This window comes from Polyergus mexicanus, unplaced genomic scaffold, assembly GCF_030449975.1.
Source record: "Polyergus mexicanus isolate NDT 795.1 unplaced genomic scaffold, iyPolMexi1.0 SCAF_6, whole genome shotgun sequence".
Taxonomy (NCBI): domain Eukaryota; kingdom Metazoa; phylum Arthropoda; class Insecta; order Hymenoptera; family Formicidae; genus Polyergus; species Polyergus mexicanus.
In genome coordinates, this window is record NW_027223326.1 from 10,335,208 (window position 1) to 10,359,466 (window position 24,259).

At 39.2% G+C, this 24,259-nt stretch overlaps 1 protein-coding gene across 15 annotated transcripts in view; it reads right to left on the minus strand.

Annotated features, from left to right (window-relative positions):
* The window catches only part of Heph (polypyrimidine tract-binding protein 1 heph), a 356,236-nt gene that overhangs the window by 122,389 nt on the left and 209,588 nt on the right, over positions 1-24,259 (minus strand). For 10 of the 15 annotated variants that reach the window (XM_070296909.1, XM_070296902.1, XM_070296903.1 and 7 more), the window contains one exon: positions 23,852-23,905. The exons of the other annotated variants lie outside the window; for them this stretch is intronic. In XM_070296909.1, the coding sequence (XP_070153010.1) occupies positions 23,852-23,905 (54 nt within the window). The remainder of the gene's footprint in view (positions 1-23,851; positions 23,906-24,259) is intronic. 15 annotated transcript variants of the gene reach the window in all.

Consider the following 24,259-nt stretch of genomic DNA (forward strand, 5'->3'; position numbering starts at 1 on the left):
TTTCGGGGTCTTCGAGGACCGTCTGTCGGTGCGTCGAACTCAACCGTCATACGAGAGCGTACACGAATTCATTTCCTCACCCACATACGAATCCATCCCCTTCGTGGAGCTAGCTTAGAACCGGCAGCTTCACAGTCGACCGTTGCGAGAGACGAAATTGGATTGTTATTCTATTTTCAAAAGCAATTTGCAAGTGTTATCAAAAGTTTTCGGGCCACGCCTGCTATTCTCGGTTTTGCGACCCTCGCAAACGCGAAGCAAACTCCCGTTTCCTCCGGTTATAGTTTTCCTTTTTTCGCGACCGAGAACGTTCGCGACGCACGACGACGATGCGCGGCAGGAGCTACATCTGAATTGCGGATTTTTCAACGCATCTCGCGTAAAGACGAACGCGACGAGAGAATCCGTCACGGTAAGCTCCTTTCCGAAATTCCGGCGACTATGCGATTTCAACCGCGCGTTTATTGGCCCTTAGACTTGTTAGACGCGCGTTGTTATTTTTGCACAATTTTATACAAATGGATGTCTGATTAAAAAAAAAAAAAAAAAAAAAAAAAAAAAAAAAAAAAAAAATGGAGTATCTGCTATAAAATCCCATCTTTTTATTCAACTATTTTTCGTCAAGAAATAGAAAAATATATTTTATAAATTAAAGTGACGTAAAAATATACAAGACAAAATTTATACAATTTCAATTATATATATATGTAGATTGATTTTACGGTAATCATTTTATCGATCTTTTTTATATAATAGGAGAGTTCAATCAGTTTAATGGAAAAAAAAGTATAGATTAAAAATGATAACCGTGTAATCATTAGTTTTTTGCCACTATGCTCGCGTATAAGAGTTCGAAGTTCATTTATTATCTATTATCTCGAGGGACAACAGACATTTCCATTTAATCCCGGAACACGTTTCCCACTTTATCTCGCGACTCGACGTGAACCATTTTATCTTCAGCTGACGATTGCGGAGATCAACAGATGGTCGTGCGAACTTCGATACTTTTCCAACTTCGTCCTGGAAAGGGAGAAACGTATCGGGGGACGAGAGTATCGTCGCGTGAAACTTTTTCCGACGGAAAACGGGGGACGAGACGGGAGAACCGTAATTAAAAACAATCCTTTATCCATCGGCTCGTGATGCAATGTACACATTTACGGAGAAGCGAACTTATTTTCGTCCTATACGCCGCATGTAGCTACATTGGTTATTTCCTGAAGTTTACAAAGTGATCTCGGATAGATCGTCCGGGATACTGAAAAGAGTTTGAACCGCGTCAACAACACAACAAAATTTTATCGCCTTGGAAAACTCATCGTCGCCTCAAGTGAGTGGATGTATTCGCAGTAATAGGTATTCAAACGTGCGAATTTGCACAAACATTTGAAAGATTTGCGAATAAATTATTTAAATCTTATTTCATTATCTCTGCAATTTATTTGGAAAAAAAAAAAATTTAAGAGAAATTATATATATTAATAAATCAAATAGATTTGATGCTACTTTTTAATCTTTAACACAAAATACACGTCATTTATTGATTGAATCGGGTCGATAATAGTTACTCAAATTTAAATACTATAATTGAGGATCAGATGTATCGAATTTCTCTCTAATAACGAAAAAAACTGACATTAGCGAGAAATTTGTCGAGCATGGTGCTTTGGCGACCGTCAAAGTCCTTCACGAGATCGAGCAAATCGGATTTCCAGATTTAACGATCAACAAACGTTATAACTGCGACCATAGCAGCGGCTCCCTGCTCGATAGAAACTGTCTACCTCGTTCCCTTGCTTCGCAGCGGACTACTTCCCACCCTAGTTCTTCGTGTCCCTCGGGCGATGGATGGATGAGTTAAGTAATTCCATTGGACGATTCGGGAAGGGTCCGAGCGGTTTTCTCGCAGTCGGATTCCTAACTATGTCAGAGCGTCTCCCCGACTTCCGAGTCGCGGAATTCGATTTTAATCATTCATCGCATTGAACCCAAAACCCGATTCCCTTTCCCGGCTCGCTCGATTTCATCTCGCGGCGAACGATACCCCGGTCCACGTTCCTTCGTTCGTTGTCATCGACAATAATAAAAACATGCTCTTCTGCGCGATGCGAGCGCGGAAGGTAATCTACGTCTCAGTTATATCCGCCGCAGATTGCGATCGCACGACAAGACAATTAGATATGATTCCAAGGAAAAAAAAAAACTGAACTTTCAGATACAATAAAACACGGAATGATAACCGTTGAATCAAATTACGTTGAATTATAGCTCGATTTAGCACTATCGCTTCTTATCATTTTTTAAACATCTATTTTCTTCTCTGGAGACAATCAAGAAAATAATATCATTAAATCTCTGTCCTTTATTATTGCATAAATATATTTTGTTTCGTTTGAATTTAATTATTTATTTATTTGCAAACATATTCAAGGATTAAAAAAGTAAACGACAATTTTGAACTACAGTTTTCAAGCAACGAAGAATATAAGACAAAGATGAATAAGTCTGGTTACTCATTATCAGTAACAGTTAGTAAATGTCTTTCTCTAAATTTCCTGAAAATGAATTCCAGTTCGATAGTTGGAAGACAGCGCGACAAGTTTCGCCTAGAGCAGAAATTGTTCCGTAACGATACGTCGACGAAAATGTTTTAGAAAGTAGAGCGCATCGCGACAAAAAGTACGAGTTAACAATCTGAATAAATTGCACATTGAAAGCGATGAATCTCAGAAAGTGAATTTTGCGGAAATTCTGCGAAACAAAATGCGAGATAATGTCGCAATCGCAAGTTCTCCATTCGCGCAATTTTATTTTTAAATTCATGGACGCGCGAGTACCGGATTGTTCTCATTTCGATGAAACTCTTGATTTGACTAGGAAAAATTTCAGCGTCCAGAGAGATGTCTTCGTAAATAATTTAAAGGCCAGAAATCAACGGATAAATCGCTGAGTAAACGACGAAGCGCACAGATTTCCCGATGGTATTTCCGAAATATTCGAGCGTGTATATCGCTCTTGTCCGTGGATATTATTTTTCGAAAAATGCCGTAGGCTCGCGAGGGAGCGAGATTCAACGCGAAGCGAGAGAACGTACGAGCATCGAGCGAGGCATAAATCAAATTCGAGTGTCCCACGTGCGTTCGCATGTGTCGCGACGAGACACGCACGCACGCACGCGGTAGGTAAAGCACGTAAATACGCGAGGTGAAATACCGCAAAAGAACGGGGCGACAGCCTGCGCGACGAAAATCCTCTCGGGTGCCGTTTTTTCAACAGACCTGTCGAGGATCCGCTTTGCTCTCTCTCTCTCTCTCTCTCTCTCTCTCTCTTCCTCTTTCTCCCATCCACCCTCCCCAGACTCTCCGGTCGTCCTTTTCGCCCCAAATCGAATCAATGCCATCGCGCGAGTTACGAGAAGCTGCAACCGAAGACAATTGGATTTTAATTCGATTCCTTCCTCCACACACTCCCTCATCGTTGTTTCCTTGTCGTTGTTGCGCGTTGTGCTTTCTTCCGATTACATTTCTCTTCTTTCTGTCTATCCATCTACTCCTCTTTCCCTGATAACCTGTGCCGAGCACAGGGATAGTACGCGAGTTACAATACTTCCTATGACCTCGAGTTTCTAGCGACAAGATTGAATTACAAGTCCTCCTCGTAAAGGACAGGGCTTTATTATTTAATCGATCGCGGAATTAAAACGGGATTCAATTATGATGTCGGACGAAACGACCGATTCCGTTTGTCCATTTGCGATAATTCTGGTTTTGCGGGAAAATCCATTATTGACGTGTGCGACGTCAAGTAGCGAATAGAGCGAATTTAATTATTTCATTTAATATTAATAGAATAATCTTTTTTCACGATTAAATGCGACGATTTAGCCTCTTCAGGATGCTAAATTCAACACGAGTCAAATGGATGCACGTATAAGGTATTTAGAATATTAATAATATTGATATGGAAAAAAATTATTTAATTTTATTAGATTTTGAAACGAATTATATCTTTTGCGAATAATACGCATTTTTTTTTTTTTGATCCCGTATTTTTTACCTTTCCGCACATGTTTTTGTTTCAAACATTCGATTATTCTGCGAAGCTTTTAATCCGCGTTAAATGCGCCGCTGTTTTTAGAGCATATTCACGCATACGATGGTCATTTGGAAACGACAGTCAAGGCACCACGATTTTATCCGCAGGGCGTCGGAGAAGCCGCAGCCGCAGCCGCAGCCGCAGCCGCCGCCGCGCCGCGCTTGAACTAATATTTAAGCAGCGGCTTAAATCGGCAAATGTAGTCCCGGCCGTTAAACCGACGCTGTTTCGAGCTCGGCCCGGTCGCAGATTAACCCAATACCATATCCACTTTCGAAATTAACTACTACAAACGTGTATCCCGCGGCGTACGCTGCGTCTCGACGTAGCAGCGTGAAACTACGAGATCGTTTGCGACGACGAGAAAAGCGCGAAAATATGCCGTATTCAGTGATAAAATATATCTCGCAGTCGTGATTTTTCGTTCGAATTTTTGAATAATCGATATCTAAATACATATATGTATACGTATCGCGTTAACAGCTTAAAATGATGAATTCCGTATCGCGGAAGATGGGATTAAAGAATATCAAAAAGAGACTAAGTTTTGCACGCGTTACAACATTGAAAATAAAATTGTAATATTATGTAATTCATGTAAGAAAATAGCATATTATATTAATTTAAATTTAATGTTGTAAATAGATTTCTGTCATATTGATCTATTCTCCGTTCAGCGAAGACACATTTCAAACGCGCCATCGAAAAAAATTATTTTAAAATTTTCTTTAAACGACACTTAAAAACTTTTTGTAAAATCAATCTTTATAATACATGTTTAAAAAAATTATTATTTAATTTTACGTCACATTATTTTAAAATTATATATGTTCTATTAAATAATAAATAATTTTATTCCATATTTATAATCTACAGTAGAAAAAGCAGCATACATAAAGATTTCTATTTTAGATACACATCAGTTTTTCACCCATGTCTGTATTCTGTTAACGATTTCAGTTTTACGATGGGCATTGAGACAGAGAATAAACGCCGACGCAGACACGCGGCGAATATTTTTTATTAATTAATTAGATCGTGCGAAAGAAGGAAAGGCGCACAGGTACAGTATAAACTGACGGTTAATTGACCGCCAAATCGCCGGTGCTGCTGCACCTTCACGCAAAAACCGAGAACATATATATATATAAAAACAAAAAAAGTACGGTAGAAAATTGAGAAATAACGTTGCCCTCTATCTCCCTGAAAAACTCGACGACGCTACGTCAACTAACTTGATTTACGAAATTTCCATATTTATGCGGACGACCCCAGCCGAACACCCACTCGCCCATCTATCCATTCGTGTCTGTATATACCGACGATCCCCTGACCTGTCCTGTGTTCCCTTCCCCGGCCTCTTCCTGTCCTCTCTCGCCAGAATCGCCCGAGGGGGGGGGGGGGGTTTAGATATAGGGAGACGGGAGAGAGATATATTCTCCGGTCCATGATTAATTTAAACGTGCGAGCGCGAAAAAGCGCCTCTGATCCTCAATCGCTTTTCGGCGTTGCACGAAATATCGGGAAAACAGGGGGATCGTTGCTACTCGCCGCTCCCTCCCTCCCTTCCCCCATTCCCCGAAATTGCGTTGACACCCGGGAAAAAGATCCCAACGTTGCCGGAATCCGTTTGCATATTCGGGAAATTGATGAAAGCGTTGAATAATTCATGTCGACACGGTGTTTCGCCGGATATGAGGACCCCCCGAAATCGGCGATAACGACGTAACGATAATTGCTAGTAATCTTCTCTATCATAAGACAATGTTATTTTAATGCTTATGTAAGAACCTGTCACGTTAGATCGAACTTTGAGTCTTACAGATAGGATTAAATTCCGGGGTAAATTATATAATCGGATACGTCTTTTTTTTTTTTCGTTTTTTTTATATATATTATAATGCGACGGAGAACACTTCAAGTGCTCCAAAAGTTTTAACGAAGCCTTCGATCATCTCGTGATTTTATATTTGTTCAATTTCAGCGCAATTTTTCCCGGTGTATCGCGCGGGATCGTTAGGTAAAAAGTAGAAAGAAAACACGGATCGTTCCCTTCTCGTTACCGATAAATCTTCGCGTCTCTCGTCGCGGCGGTTCAGCCGACGAGAAAATCACCGTCTCCGTGCCCTCTTAATCTCTCAATCATGTGGAAGATTATAGGTCGTTCGTGTGAAATGGAGTGCGACATTAGCATGAAGCCGAGCTGAGTAAACAAACTTCGTCGTCGTGAGACTTTTCACGCTTCCTCCTCTCGCTTGTTTATATTTAATATCTTTATTATTTTTATATATTTTCTTCTTCGTCCTACGCACGCGCACACACACAGGAACCGTGTTTCCGAAACTGTATTCTAATTTAAGCGGACGGCATTCGAATTTGGTTTATATATCGTATCGAATGGTATACAATCCCGCGCGATATTACGTACGTCGTATCTTTCCCGTTTTCGTGTTTCTCGAACATAAAATTGTAAACACACACACACACATACTCTCTCTCTCTCTCTCTCTCTTTCTCACTATGACGAGAGTCGTTTCGGGGTGCAAGACGCATCGAGATGTACAATATCTGTATACGAGTGGTATATGCGTTCGAAACGCGCCGAAGTGCACACGTGCGTTCGTCGACGTGCGGGCTCGTCCAATATTTACCTGACCAGACCATTGAATATTTCTAGCAATACATTCGCAGCACGATGTAATGCCCGTCGTCGTGGCGTCACTCAGGGTGTCTCGTGTACATAGGGTGTCGCCGATTTCTTCTCAACAAACGTTAACAACTATATGTAAGATAATTTAAAAGCATCTCGAGAAATAATCTAACATGAAAATGATAATTCTGGATTAATTGCTTACTATTTTAGTGTTTCGTAAACTGAGATAGAGATGTGGTCTAATCTCTCTTTATTTTAATATAAGAGAACAAACGAAATTAAATAAAATGTAAATATTTAGCAAATTCGCTCGATATTTAAAATAATAAATAATTCTATTCGTATGTATTTGAAGAAAAGCGTTTCTTCGAGGATACTGCGCGATGTACGACGCGAAAACCACGTGAGATACTGGAGGACCAACGGTGAGCAGGGTCACTTCGAGGCGGTATCGAATTTTCACCTCATCTGAGAACATCCGAATTAATATTGTACGCGATTGCAACCAACCGCGCCCTGCGATGGACACGGAAGATCGCGGGTCATTCGCGCAGAACGAAAGTCGATCTCGTGAGGGATCTGCTTTTAACCGCATCAAACATGTATCGCTTTCCGTTCCCGTGTCTTCCACCTGCGATGACAAAATGTCGGTGCGAGCGCAGCATCGGACAACGTTCGTTGCACTCCGAACGATCTGGCTCTTGGTATGCGAATAGAATTTGAAATTTTCATTTTTTTTTTTTTTCCAAATTTGTTATCCTCTCTCATTTCACAAGTCATATCATATATTAATATTTCTGTAAAATATTCTTATCTGCCAACGTAAAAATCGACATAAATAATTACGAGAAACTGCCTCGAGTTATGTTTCACATGCCATTTTATGAAGTACTAATACTTTAAAAATAACAAAGAATGCGTTATACGAGAAGTGCGGATAGTAGTGAAATCACTCGCGAGAAGCGTACGACGCTTAATTAGAACGCGACAGTAATATCGCGACGGAAATATCGTGGCAAGAAATCGTCGAACGGAACCGCATGATCTTTATTCGCGCCGCAGTTAACCCAGTTTCCAAGATCAATATAGTCTCGTTACTGCTCTAGGTTAGTGTAATATATCTTTTATTTTCGTTGTAAATTCAAGTATCCTCCGTCAGTGTTTTGTACTCGTCGTATTACTATCTTACATCTCGTACAGTTCACAACACCTTTGATAACGGTCGCTTTTTGATTGATGGATGTGAATATTAAAAAAAAAAAAAAAAAAAAATGTAGGGCAAAAGAGACCCGCATATGTAGTCGTACTTTTTTGGTCAGTTGAGTTTGAAATATGAAAGATATTATTTTTAAATTGGAGTCACGTCGGTTACACTCACAAAACGAGTTACTGTGAATAAAAGCGTATGATAATTAATAATGTAACGCGTCAAGAGATTCACGTAATCGAAAGCAAATAAAAAAATAAATAAGCAGATAAAACATGGAAATGTCAAAATATATTGCCGAGTTTAACAAACTGTGCAGCGAGAATATGCATATTTTTCAAAACAAGCTAGCGTGTTATTGTACGTGAGAAAATATCTAGGGGAGAAGGATCTCGGAACAGAGTTAGGCGCAATTTCTTCAGGCGGATTATAAAAATAATATTCACGATTCTTTCCTCTGGGAAGAAGCTGAATTCGCCCGCGCTAATCGAAGCCACGAGTTTAATCCGGCAGTTCGCTCGACCTGGATTTAATCAAGATACCTGCCGTGTATCGATCCCATCGTAGGACCAAATCGGGAACTCTGTCTCGTTTGTGCCTCGTTCGAGTCAATTACGTCGAAAACAGCATTGACCTTTGGACAATTCAGCTTGCAAGAGACGAAATAGAGACGAGGGAACATTTTTAGATAACGATATATCAAATCCTTAAATATTAGCGAATTGTGACTTTTTAAATACTAAATATATCAGATAAACGTTAAATTTATATGAACCGATATACGATACGTGTATGTAACATACATTGTAACGCATATTGTTTTTATCAGTTTTGCATGTCGCTATGTTATATGTATATAAATATAATTAATATCCTCGATAGAGTAACGATGCAATCCACTTGGCGTGATAATTAGCGGCTTCGTTCTATCGGAATTATTAACGCGAAAACTATGGAGCGGCAATTTGTGGCGCATAAAAGTGGCGTTCGAAAATGTATCTCGATCAAAGAACGTGGGCGTACGAGAACATTACGGACCGATGAGCCGGCCGATAATTTTCACAATAATTGATTAATTAATTCGATCCACTGGAGTTGGAATATGCTCGAATAAAGCCGCTAATAGATGTATCAATTAATAAAGCCATCCGGGCGTCGATAACTCCCTACGAAGTTGTATTACGAATCGTTTGGACTTGGCTTTGCCGATCGGTCGTTTCTACGACAACGAGAACGAGATACTCTCGATGCCAAGATCCAAGAACGATCCAAAGATCAGCAAAGAGCAATGAAAAGTGGATCTTAGCTTATATTCTCGGTCCCTCGATATCTTTCATCCCGCCAGCATCGCGTTATGAAAGCGGTTATTTCGATGGCGGTAGCGCCGATAAGCGACTCGTTTCCAGCGTTTCGTCGAGAAGTACTATCGATTTCCCGGCTGATCATTAAATATTGACGACGTAATTTGGCACTGGTAGAATGATGTTGCTCGCGAACGCGCTGAATTTCTACATCGAATTAAGCCGGTTAAAAATCTACATAATCAATTATTACGCGTTTACGTGTACGTGCGCGTAAAATCTTTCGTTTTAACAATTTTTTTCCACTGTTGAATAAAAATTTGCCGGAGTTTAATCGTCAAATTTGCCATAAAGATTTATATCGCATATTTTTGATATTAGAATCAAGTAATGCACATGAGACATACAATATATCGTGAAAAGGAGAAAACGAAAGATTTGTTAAAAAACAATGCATTTCCGATTTCTTTCTTACATTTCCCATTTCCTCTCTGAGTTTTTTTCATCTCTCCGACAGCTGTATATATACGCAACGATAGGATTTATTTGCCGAGTTTTTCGAGGGCGGCACCTGTGCGCGTCGACTCGTGAAACTTGCACGACGTTGTTTCTCATCCCGAAACACTCTGAGCTTCTCTTTCTCTTTTTTTTTTTTTTTTTTTTTTTTTTTACAACCTTTTTATCCGCGTCTGTGTATCCTTTTCGTCGGTCACGCTAATTCCACCGTTAATTGTATCGTTTCTTGCATGTCCAATTTATCCGATAAAAAGAAAAAAAAAACACTTGAACTTTTTGATATATTTATGTATACACAAATGATAATTAAATATATAAAAAAAATGAGAGATTGAATATCTCTGCTCGGTATAACGTTTCACTCAATTCGCCAACAACGCGACGTGATCTCTCACGACATTACAATTCTGTGAGTTAATATCGAGAAGAGCGCGCAGTCTTTATCATTCATATGATAAAAGCGAAGCACGTTTTAGAGTTTCGCCGCGACAACTTGAAAAAGCAGTTTCCGCTTCATTGAAACAACGTCAGGTTTGATATGCAATATCCAGTGCATCGGGGAAATGACATCCGACGCGACATTTCGTTTTACTGAACATTCTACACAGAAATGCTCTCATGAGATTCTCCAGTCCTATCGGATGTTATTTCGCAATCATATGAAAATGTAGAAGAGTCGTATAACCGATTCATTAGGCATTTATTACACAAGAAAACGATTGTAAATTAGGATCATTTTTATTAATCACACGCGCACACGCATTCATCTTCACCGTATTATTTAATACAAAATTTTAATAATTTATATTCAATATATTGAATATATATATGCAAAATGTATCTATTTATTTCAATCAATTAATTCGCATCGTATCAATTGGTCGTGTCAATTGGTAGGAGCAATAACATTATAGTAGATAAGAGTAAAAAGTTGACAATAATTTAACACTCTTATTACGTTATTCAACTGAATTTTATTTTTCATGCCAGGAAGCACTATAGATGAAGGGAGACGTTCGATCTCAAGAATGCGGGATGCGATAGATATTCTTGTTCCCCCTCGATAATTTCACGCAGCATCCTAGATACGCACGAGTGCCTTACACGTTCCTCAATTCGTACGTAGTGCTCAATTTTTACGGCGAGACAATTCTCCCCTTTCTCTCCTTTGGCAAGATCTTCTCACATCCCCGATAAGAGCCGCATGGTTTCACGTAATTAGTGCGGATAAATTTCGAGATGGCAGCAAGATGGATGAAAGACAGGTGGAAAGAGACCAGCGGCGGCAATTTAAGGCGGTAGTCAGACGGGCGATTTAAATTTCTCGCCGGCCACGCTTCCGCGCCTCACCGGAGTGCAATTATTCGCGAGGTCAAGAGGATTGGGAAGAATCTTCGAAAAAGTGGAGAGAAAGAGATATGTACGAAACTGCGAGTAATCGCGGCCGGTAAACACAATTATTTCGTTGCATTCGACGAAATCTTCGCGCAATACATGTCATAAGACAAATTTTGCACGAATTGCATAATCATGTGTATATTTTATCCTTATTATACATAAAATAAAAAAAAGCGAAAATATTAGAAAATGTATAATTGTGCGAAAGTTCACAATATATATATATATATATATATATATATATATATATATATATATATATACACTATTTTTCACGAAACAAACTCCCGATCCGGAAATTAGAATTATATTGATTTCATTAATTATATTAATAAATAAATTATATTAATTATCAATCGGCAATATATACGTATATATGAAATTTTCCACAAAGTAAGTGAATACATTCGGGTGTTAATCGAAGGACGGCCGTGATATAAATGTTAACCTCAGCAATTGAGCGCGGTTGTTTTGATCAGCGTTTCGGCCAGCCTGACGAAGCGTTCGTCGCTGATACAACAACACGTCAGTGCTATTGACGAAATAGTTTGTCAGTGGCGAGGCAACACGTCGCTGCTGCTGCCTATCAATATCCCGTTTCAACCGAGACGTGTTTCTGTTTACTGCATTAAATCCTGTCGACGTCATATTGCAGCTGGAAGGAAAATTTTTTGGAAAATCACACAAATTGTGTGTGCGCGATTCTTATTCTATAATATTTTAAATATGATATAATAAGGTTTTCCTATTTTTATTTTCCCATAAAATGTTTCGATTTCAAACTCGTAATTACATAACATAAAATTATTCTCTTTCATTACAGATTTTTTTTTTTTTTTTTTTCCGTTGCAATATATCTACAATTATAAAATACTTTTCGCTTTTACTGCAATATAAATATAAATGGATATAATAAGAAGCTAAAATATCCATTGTTGCATGCAATGGGGAAAAGAAAAAAATGAAATCAAAAGAACAAAATTTTCCTCTTTCTGCGAGAGAAAAAGGAAGAAAGAAAATGCGGGTCGTGCGGGACAGAGAGGAAGAAAAGCAAGTTTCCCTACCTCGGTAATTTAAGTCGACCTTATCGAAGTTTATCGCGACGATTCTGATAGGTTTGCCCCATAATCCACTGCTTCGTTTCAAGCTGGGGAAACCCATTAAGGTAGCAGTTGCAACACGGCGAGCATGAGAACAAAACGAGAAGGCGAGAGCGAGAGAGGATTCCTCTCGCGCTCTCTTTCTCTCTTTTTCTCGCCAGAGTGATTAATGTGAATGGATGAAGAAATGAAAAAAAAGAATAGAAGAACGGTAAGCGAGGGCGGGGAAATGATGGAAAAAAGAAACGACAAATCTGGGGCGCAAAGTGCAGCTTTAGTCGTTGTTTTTTTTTTCTCTTTCTCTCTTTCTTTAGACAGAGCATCATACAGGACGACTGACGAAAATCCGTATTTCGTTAAAATTGTCGAGACCGTCAGGCGTTTGTATAATTGCGAACCGAGTTAAATACGAAGTCCTTTTGCGAATCGCGAAGAAACTACGGCAAGATTTTACGCATTCCATTGAAATAATGATGGAATTTCGAGAGTTGATTTATATCACGAATTCTGTAATATCTTTATCTCGACGAAGACTGAGAAATTCGAGTTATCCTTCTCGATTGTTGAGACAATTAATATCGTGTAATGAGGACTCCATCATATCGATTTAACTTTCTTCGAAAAAACAAAGATACTTTGGCATCTCTAAAAACGCTTTCATGTGCAAAGAGAAGAGATCAAAACGATCGATACAATACTCGAATCATCGAATCCGGAAATAGCCCGGTTACACTGTTTATGATAATAACGGCCGGCCGGCCGTTTTGTCCCGATTTCGCGAGTGAGCAGCCCGTTACATAATTAACGATGAATTTTCATGCCATGAATATGAAGCACGGCTAATGAGAGTATTAATATTTCTCCCCTCCGTCGTTCTCCCGTTTTGCATTGCGGTCTACATCGGAATCGAGAAAACCGTTGCGTATATCACGGTTTTGCGCATGTATATTTGCCGAAGGCTGGATCTTCGTCTAGGACGAAAAAATTGCGAGATACCCGATGGATTCTCGTGCGCGCGCGTTTATCTTGCGGATCATCGCCATTTGCGGACGAGCTTCCTTAACGCGATAAATTCCACGCCGGCGATCGCGCCGAAACTTTATCCCGCGAATGGCGCGCAATTACGCGGCAGCAACAATGGCGGATAATTTATCGCGCCGGTAAATTTTATTATACCTATCCGAATGTATGGATGAACACCAATTAATCGCGGGGATTTAATTAATCTAACGTAACGCGGTGCGGAAATAACCGGAATTATTGCGCGCAGGATGCAACGTACCGTTTTGCGCACCGTTCCCTCATGTTAATCTTCCCTCTTATCATTATTTTTTAATAATATTATTAATAATATTTCCTTTTATAATCTCTCTCCCGCAATATACTCTGCTTCCGATCAAACGTCAAGATTCTGTAACGCAATACGTAATCCGTTATTCGAACCTATATAATCACGCGTCATATTCTTTAGAAAATAATTACCATGGTAATTCATATACCCACATAAGAGCAACGTTACACATCGCGATTTTTTATCGCGAAGCCTCGTCATATGGAAATTAATTCTGCTTGGTTAATTAAAGATTCGCATCGTCAGAATTATTGCACAAACTGTCATAGTGCTGCCATGAATTGTTTATCCGTATATAAACACAATTGGAAGTTTTAATATCATCTGACATTAAGAGGATATCGCGCATGTCTTGATAAACTTTTTCCTTTGCTTTTTATACTGGATGTCTATTAAATTGCGGCATGTGGTTCCCTGGGCACGCTGACGAAGCATTTAAGCGGGAGGGTAAACTTTTTTTAATTAATGGCGGTAAAGGATATACTTACATCCTCAGTGAAGCCTAAAATCCTAAATGAAATTGCCAGTTGTAAAAAAAAGTTATTTCTCGCGAACCCGTGTTTTAAACTTTATTTTAGAAGCGATGCTCCTCGAAGCTTGGCAAAAGATTCCTACACGCAGATGGTGTATCACGAATTATATATATATATATAATAGCGTTTTATAGCGTGGGATAAAAAGCGCATTATTTTCGCAATGACGTCCATTATGCATACGGCAACAAGTGTGCCATGCAAAGGCTCGGGACACTACGTTGGAAAGAGATTTACGACCGATTTGTAAAATACTGCACAGAAGCGCAGGACTTATATATGTCACACTGAGATTGAAGAGAAACGAGAATGACTAACTGGCAGCTGTAATGGGATCGGGAAGACGAATGAACCCGAACCGACGTATCCTTCAAACCAGATCACGGATAAAAATAGCAGTGGCAATCCGTTGAGGAAAAATCGATCGCTATACATCGTACATAAATTGGTCGAAACTCATGATAATACGACATTGATAGAACAGAGATGAGATTTAATTAAAAATATACAAGAGAGAAATATTGTCAAAATATTTAACTTATCGAAGTATCGAAATATTTAAAACGAGATATAAATAATGAAATTTCTCTTGGTAAATAAATATATATATATATAAGAAAAAATATCAGACGTGTCACAGCCATCTTAGTGTAATCGAATTAAACATATCGAGTGAAAAATAAATCTGGAAGTTCGTTATATCATCGTTTCAGCGTGCACCGTGTGAAAACTCCAATCACAATATGTAAAGTCGTAATCGTTCGCAGCTGTTGCTTGATGAAGAATCATGAATAATATTCAAATTAAATCGCGAGGAGATATTACGACTAGTGTAACCGGTGTGTAACGACGTCGCAACAACAATCTTATGTGCATTCGCAATTTTACAACCGATTCTGACGCAATTAACAGCAGACGGGACCGACGTGCCTGCTTTCATTGGTGTTTAAAAGCGGCTGTTTTAACGCTTCACAAACGATGTCACCGAGATAAAAGTACGAGCAACCACTCCACCTTTTTCTAAGCACGTGAAATACGGTGGTCGTCGCGGTAACACCTTTCCTTTCTTCGCTTCTTTTCTTCAACCCTATCATCATTTTCGCTCCCTCTCTTATAGTCTTTATCTTAACGGTAAAAGGATTACAAGCAATTTATTATATTATGATTATGCGGTTCGTAAAAGATAAAATTGATATTTATATATCAACGGAATACTTTTCGAGCTTATATTTCTTGTCAATTTGGTATTCAAATTTTAATACATTTTTATATGTGTATCTTTTTAATAATATATATATATATATCTTTTTATAAAAGTCTATATAAGTTTGTCTCTTCTCTCTCTCTCTCTCTCTCTCTCTCTCTCTCTCTCTCTCTCTCTCTCTCTCTCTCTCTCTCTCTCTCTCTCTCTGTCTCTCTTTCTCATTATCATTGTCTTCTTATCTGACAGAGTTATAATGTCGAGGTAGCTCCGTTTGCACATGACTATAGTAACCAGAAACTGAACGTGTACGGTTATCTTTTTGGGACACACTTCGCGCCTGACGAGAGTGAATGCCAGAGGAATCGAGGCAGAACGAAGGAAACCAGATTGGGATGCTTGTCTGTGCCAAGTATCCTTAACGACGACCGACTGAATCAAAACGATTGAAATTCTCAAGCAAGTCGAGAACAGAAAACTTGATTTTTCCTTTTAATCGTTTTCTTCATAATACAATAATAAATTCATTGAATAATTAAGATTAAAAATTAAAAGAGATAACTTAAAACTTCGGATTAACTGTTGTTAAGAAAAAGATTTGTGGAATACCTTTCGCAAAACTTTCGTTACAAATTTCATATTTTTTTCGAAACATGATAATGTTACGTTGCACTTTTGTCGGGAAAAAAAAGATGTCTCTCGTGCCAGCTTGGAAGAGTAGAAAGTTGATTTTACGGCTGTGAAGGTTGCTGTGTTCGAAGTCGGAGTTAAAATGTTCAAAGGGCGAACAACGCCAACATAGTGCGGAGAGGGTGCCCGGTGCAAAGTAACTTTTATCTTTCACGGATGATAAATACCTTTCGCGTAACAAAAGAGGAGGGCTTGCGACGTACAATAAAGCACAAGTCTTAAGGAGCATTCGGTGATCCTTTTATCGGTTCGAACCCCTCTCTAAATGAAGAACTCGAACCCTCGAATCTGATCCATGATCCTTTCAAATCTGCGGAGGATAGTGGGGTGTGATGATCCTTGTAAGTTCGATAGGTAATTGGAGAGATAATCGAAAAATAAACGATTCCTCGCTAGAGAGTGATTTTGACGAGATAAACTTGCTCCCTCGAAGATGAATTAATTTTATAACGCATCCGTATGTCGTTAAAATAATTATATATTAGTATAATGGTATTGTACATTTTTTTCCTAATCTTTTCGAAAAATTAAATATTTATTTAATTCATTTTATTCTATTTTATTCTATTTTATACTTAATTCATTTTATTCTATTTTATTCTATTTTATACTTAATTCATTTTATTCTATTTTATACCGCACATGCGCGCATCTTTTCATCCTATCCTCCATATATTCCATATAATAATATCCTATCAGAGAACCAAGTTCAAACTTGAATAATTGATGTTGTTTTCCGTTTCTCCACGAACATATGTATATATATATATATATAATATATATATTGTGTGTGTGTGTGTGTGTGTGTGTGTGTGTAAAGATTCTCCAAATACCGCAGAGTGATAAAAGATTTATCACTGTAAACGGAGAGCGCGCTCGGAACTAAGCTTTAACGAAAGCTGCTTTACCAATCGGCCGCAAAAATGAATATTGTACGAGACACTTGAAAGTTTCTATTAACAAACTACAGTCGGACGGATGCAGTTGTGCCGGAAGAGGCACTTTAAAGACTTTCACATTTAATAAAGAAACGACCCTTCCATCACACAAAACGGAAGATCTATTTATCTCTAATGATATTTATGTATACACACATCTCGTTAATTAAATACATCTCGATTACCCAACCGCGACTCGTCTCTCGATTAGTATCGCAAATACGTTACTTGCCAAATATTGCGGGAAGATGAAGAGCAACTTACATTTCTAAGTAGACGATAATGCGGGCGTGTTCTAAAATGAGCGACAGATACAGCGTAATATCGTAAAATTACGAAGCGCTAACGTAGGGTATGAATACGACGGGCGCGAACCTTGCGATGATTGATAAACCTAAAGGCATCATCAGCTTTCTCCTTCTACGCGTTTTCGTCCTCTTCTTCCCTCCCTTTCTTTCGGTTCCCTCGACGAAGACAGCGACATACGTACGTCTCCTCGGGGACGAACTCTGTAAGTCCTATTTCATTGGACTTGGCCGGGAGTTCCCGGCCCGAGTTTCCGATGACTCGCGAAACTCCTCCAGACGCCTATAAACGGATATATTTATTGCCCGGCTCTTCTGAAACTCGTTCCTTTGGCTGGACAGTCGATTTATTAAATGAGGTCGGAAGTGGATTACCCGCATCGTGACATCATCTAGTCGCGTACTTCTGATCCTCTTTGAAGCGAAAGCTCAAAGAGCCATCCACCTTTCTCTTTCTCTCTTTCTGCGGGGAAATTCAGGAATTTCACTCCCGCTTTCCCACTGTAACGAACCTTGCGGAATGTTGTGCGAAAATAAATTTGACACGACACATGCTCGCCAGAACTACCATATGTGACTAGCGCGTTATAATTCGTGCTTTTTAATTCATATTACAAAAATAAAATATATTCCAAAATATTCGTAAAGTTATTTTAATCAACCAATCTTTTAAAACATGATAAATGCTTAAAAAGAGTAGAGAACATTAGTGGTAATATATCTCGAAGAAAAGAGAGATAACCAGATCAAAAGAATGTATTAATTAAAGAATTAGATGTAATGTGTCAAAAAATGACGTTTATAAATTACAATAATTAAAGAAATAAATATTAATAAAAAATATAAGATTATATTATTCAACGATTGTAACATTTTTTTCTTTTTTTATCTCGCATCTCTCTATAGTGACATAAATTCTGTTGGAAGAGACATAGATGACACATCGTTTCTATTCTATGTGAATAAACTTCGGAGAAAGAGAGAAAGAGGACACACAGAGCGCAGAGTGAGATTCGATGCGGCGTGGCTCCAAAAAGAGCACGGCGTTTAAAAAAAGCAGATCGAAAAATCGACATTGCGGGGTCAGGACGAGGGCATACCGGGTGTCGGGGCTTATCCTTTTCCAGGCGATTTACGTGCGAAGTTCGCGTGGAAGGAAGCGAATCGTTTATCACGCGAAGAGCTAATAGATAACACGGCGGTTACGTGTTCGAGCCTCGATCGCCGCCCTACCCCTTATCCCTCCTCTACGTCTCTCCTCTCACCCTCTCCTTCGCTTCTCCGCTACCCCCGTGCGCTTCGCCGTGCCCTCGACTCCGGAGAAATTCACTTTATCTATCTCGATCGGTGCGCGATACTCTACGCAGTCTCGCGATCCCACAATCCCGGATTTACCACTTCACCCCGAATTTCGAGATTCAACATACCGGATATGCGTAATTCCCTCCATCGTAGGGATCTTTCGCGCATACACTATGTATCAAGCGTCCTCTCAGAAACGAAGATCCGAAGATCCGAATCTTACCGATAAATCGCAAAGAATAGATAAATTTTATCATCCTCCGTATATCAAGTCAGAGAATAAATAATAAATCAAATCAAATTAAAAAAAAAAAAACATCTCTAGGAAATATAATGATCGAATGTAAGAGAAATTTAAATTGAAACAGAAGAAAAATCCAACAATGGATTTCAATTTAATCCTCTCTCATAAGAAATACCATATACAAAATTTACCATAGGCAGTTCATATTTACAATTTACAAAATAGACGGGAATAGATTATCTGAGAAAAAAATTAGACCTAATTCAAAGATAACAAAAAAAAATACTCTCTTTTAGCAAGCAATCGTAACCGCTATTTTTCATGAAACTGTCTTACGAACAAAAGAGAATAAAAACGAGCCTTTCGTATGATAAAAATAATTTCGCTAATATCGATTCGCGTTTTATAAAAATAATGTAATATTTCGTGACAGTTGAGGCGTAATAATAATTGCAGATCGAGGCGTACTAATATTGTCATTAATGCAATACGGGTTATAATTAATAACGTTGTTAATTTGCGTTACAAAGGGGAAAATAGTGAAGACGGCTACGTCAAATTATCTATAGAAGCGATGGACGTTAACGATAAATCACGACTTGTTGGCTCGCATTACAATGGAGAAAACATTAATTTAGCGCCAACGTTTACGCGCGCGTGTCGAGCTCTGTATAAAAGTACCAAACGATAACCATAAATCATACCGATTGTTAATTTGCGTTACAAAGGAAGAGGAACACCGGATCAACCGTCGGGTGTGAGAAGCGACTGGGGGAAGCTTTGATTCCTCGAAAAATGCGAATCGACGAAGCACTCTTAGCCAATGCAACGAGTGTAATAGGGCGTACTCTCGTGGCTTCGTCTCGCATGAAAAAGCGAGCAGGTAGGTGGAAAGAGAGAGTGGAAGGGGCGAGCTATTTTCACGCGTCACAGAGATGGTAATTGAGTCGTGCCGCTCGAAAGATCGAGTCACACCCCCCTCGACTGACTGACAAGAGTTCGGAGCAACACGTACGTACATATACGAGATACTGTTCGAAACGTCAATACCGGGAAAACCAGGTTCAGAGTTAAATCTCTCGTTAAATATTAAAACGTTTCGGAGAGAAAAAAAAAGAAAAAAAAGAACCAATCTCGATCTTTCCAAATTCTTGATATTACAAGCATATCCCAGCCGCACAATTTTAGAATCTTAATTATTATCAGAATTATTCCGGAATTAATTTTTAGCTTCTTTTAAAAAATTTTATACGTTTTAAAAATATGCAAGATTGAATTTTTTAAACTGCAAGTAACCCGAGGACTAGTATTCTAATATTGATTTCCAGGCTTACTCTACGTAGGCGAGTATACTACATCGATCGTCACAATCGAAAGTTCCAAGACGACGCGGTTCCCGATCTCCCGCTTTCGTCCTTCCCTCCCACTTCCGGTGCTCCCAATGCGCTTCCGATGCCGACGTACGAAAGGTATTTCCGTACGGTGAATCGCGCGGAATCTATTTTCGCGACGTAGTGACATATTCGCCGGCTGAGCCGCTCAATGGCGGCGGCAGCCGACATACGAGTGGGAGTAATCCATCATGCGTCGTGTAGCGTTTTGCCTCCGCGTAATTTCGCGACGGAGACGACAAACTTAGGAGATGCGCGATCTTGGCACAAATAAATGCGAAAATTAAAAAAAAGTACAATCTCAACATTTTTTTTTTTTTTTTCCCCCTCATAAAAAAGGGGAGCTTCGAGATTATTTAAGTAAGAATTATTTTAAAAAGAGGAGAATAACTCAGAATTTTTCAAAAAAAGCTCTGTGCATAATGATATTTAATTCGCTTCCGAGTTTATGTAAATGCTGCTAATTTTTAATACGTACGTTATACTTATAGAATAAAACAAAGTAATAATTAACGGTGGCTATTTATAATCACGTGAAAGTAACAAGTCACTTAAAGGGCCCTAAGTGTCAAGTGAAAGATTTGCTCGAAGGAACGGTCTTTTCGGGTCTATGTCACATCCTTGGAAATTCGCCGTTCAGGAAATCGCGAGGGCGAGAAACCGCTTCGCTTTGATGTCCCGATGAACAACGTAAGCTCGCGACACAAAGGCGAAAGTCCCCGGGAGAAGGAGGGGCTTGGCTTCACAGAGGAAACACTTTGCGAAGAAGCGTTCTCGCGCAGGAAATAGCCCGAAGATGAGCGCACTCTTCTCGCGACCAGATATGAATTTCGGGAATATTCCGTCAGGATATTGTGCGAACATGTCGCTGTCAACTGGAAACGTTAATTCAGATTATCCTATGGCCTGATTCAAATTTTAATCAACATTATTAATAATTCATATCAGCGAGTAATTACTATTGCTGTACGCTGCATTTGAAGCGTTAAATCTTCATTTGTAATATGCATTAAAATCTGTAACGTTGCCGTCGCTTTTTTTTTTTTTTTTTTTATTGAGTAAGAAAAGAAAAGTTTCTCTTAATAGTAAGTAAGGATTCAAGAAATAAAAACGACAAAAATAATATCGGCCAAACGAAGTAAAAACTGAGCAACATGTCGCGGCAGAGATGAAACGCCCGAAGATATTCGCGTAACACGAAGGAGCTTCCGATAATGAGATGGGGAGAAAGAGCGCCGAATCCCGTAATGAGGGAACAAATGCTAATGGTCAGCTTTGTTCATCAGTGTGCCGGGAGCATGTTGCGCTCTAACGATACCCGGAGGCACGCGCGGCTGTGATAAGACTCGCGCTTACCCCGGCAAGGTTTTACGCGCGGAATAAAGATAAGCCGACGTGTCACGATCCGTCGTGTGTGTCGCGGAGCTGCGCTTTTTTGAAACAATCGCGATCGTTAAGCCTATTGCGTAATGTACCGTGTAGGCAACGATACGGGCAAAAATATGAAACCGTCTGGGACGATATGAATTTTAAAGGTTCTACTAAAAGCTCCGAATATATGAAAACTAAAAAAACCTAGAACTGATCTAATGCATTTTAATTTATCCGTCGATTCTTTCTTCATTTTTACGCTATATTTTTTTTACCTTGATTAATTACAGTTTTCTTTTTAAATCGGCGTCCGTGATACACAAGAGAGAAATCGATTCAAGTAAAATATGTCAATAGTATAAAAAAATCGAGCGAAATCTTTCATGGTCGCACGCGCGTCAAAATACGTTATAATCGATGTGATTAATAATACATTATATCATAATAGAAATAAAAGCGATGTATCCTATTTCTTTTTCAGTTCGTTTGCTCTTGCATAATCATGCAGGGGCCATTTCACGAAGGTTTATGGCAGTATTTAAATCCGGTAAAGTATTCCGAATACATAAATAGTAAATGGGGAGAAAAGAGATCGGCCTATAACGACTGTACCTTTAAAGTGTCGCGTATAGGGGCAGAGAAAATAAAAAACGTGCGTCGCAGAAAAACCTAATCCCGTCTCTCCCTCTCGATATTAACGTGGATTCTCTTGTTTGACACGTGTGTCATAACCAGCGCGCTTCGAACGTCGTTTCAACCCCCCCCCCCCTCGCGGCACTATTTCGTGCCTTACGCGTTCTCCGTGTGACACCCCCGACGACCAGGTTGACGATATACAAACACATTCGTCACTGTCACCTGCGGGACGTCTCTTATTTCACGCCGCTAAGGGCGACCGGAACTCGACGGTAAAGACCGCGGACGGAGGCGATCGAATAGCGCGGATCGATCTCTCTTCCGAGGACGACCCGCGGTTGTAATCGGCGCGTGCGAATTTCGTTTCGACATAGAAATTTGCATATCGTTTACAGCTCTCGCGCGACATTTCAACGATTTTCTGCAGAATTCAAGCTTCATCTTCTCGTCGTAAGATATTTCGTAGAATATTAAAAAAGTATGTTAAGAGAAGAGATCTTATCCAGACTCGTTCCGGAAATCCACTCGCAATAACCGAAATTGCACTCTTGAAAATGCATAGAAAGAAACGCTAACACGGGAAACGGTCTCTCATTTTATTTTTCATTCAAACAATCATCTTTGAACGATGCGAAACGGAAATAGATATGCCAGCCGTCCCTTGCGACACAGTTGTTTCCGTAAAAGTTTAATTAATTAAGCCGCCGTGTTTGATTAACGCCGCAGGATCTTGCGCGTTTCATGAAAATTACGGGATGCGCGAGTGACGAATTCGTCGTGTTAGCATATTGGGGAGACGTACTTAATAAAAGCATCGTGACATCAGCGAATATGAATGCGTTACATTGACGCATTAGATCAGCTTAATGTACGGACTATATACGAGCGATGGAAAATATTGGCATTGGCCAACCGTTGTTTTCAATACGTGAAACATCGACGTCAATATTTATTATCTCGCTTAAAATGATTGATTCGCGTGTGATTATATGTCCCGACAAAATCGCCATTTATATTTAATGTGTACTGAACAACCGAATCCACATCACATTTACTAAATTACGAAATGTATATCGCGCACAACCAGAATGCGCGAGTCGCAGAGATCCTATAAAGTATGCATTCGACAATATTTCGCGATAATTAATGCCGCGAATTGCAAGGTAATTGCAAGTTCAAAATTCTAAGAATAATCAAAGCACAAATATGACAGAAATTTTATATATATGTATAATTAGTGCTTTCGGTAGGATAAAATAAGAATAAGAGCTATATACAATATATCCTCGTTTATAATTTTTTACGGTTTCCAAAGGATACTTCCATCATAAAACAATAATTAATGGAGATGGAAATGAGCTAAATTCTCCGCGGTAATTTTTGTCCTACAACGAAATTATTAGGGGTAAAGCCGACTGCATATTAAGCCGAATGCTGCGAGTGGCAACACAGGCGGAAGTCGAGATGTATCGCGACGTTAATTAAGACGGATGTGTGCCTGCGAGATATTAGGACCTCTTCCCGTATCTTCACGAGCTACATCGTCCCGGGAAAGAGCCTTTTGGATGATAACGCATGGATAAAACACGACCGGTATACATTGCTTTATGGCTTACCATCGTAAGGGACGCGCCCGTCCCGCGTGCGTACTGGAATTCCTGGACACTCACCTGGAATCAGAAAAAAAAGCGAAGGGGGTTAGTACTTTCGTGAGAATCAAAGCGATCGATTCGAGCTGTCTAAATAATACAAATCACAATGTGCTATCAAATATATGAAAGATCTTCAAGTATCCAAAAATATTTTCATATTATATACTATATTATATTTAATATTTAGATGTATATAAAAATCATAAAAAATAAAAGCATCAATTATTATATTATCACCGGACAATTTAATTGGCGTACTAAAGTATCGTTCCATATTATTACATACACAACTTAGCGTCTTTACAAGTCGTTTGCATTGCGAACGACGTCGACGATTTCCGGCTGATTGCATATAGTCGCGAGTTATAACGA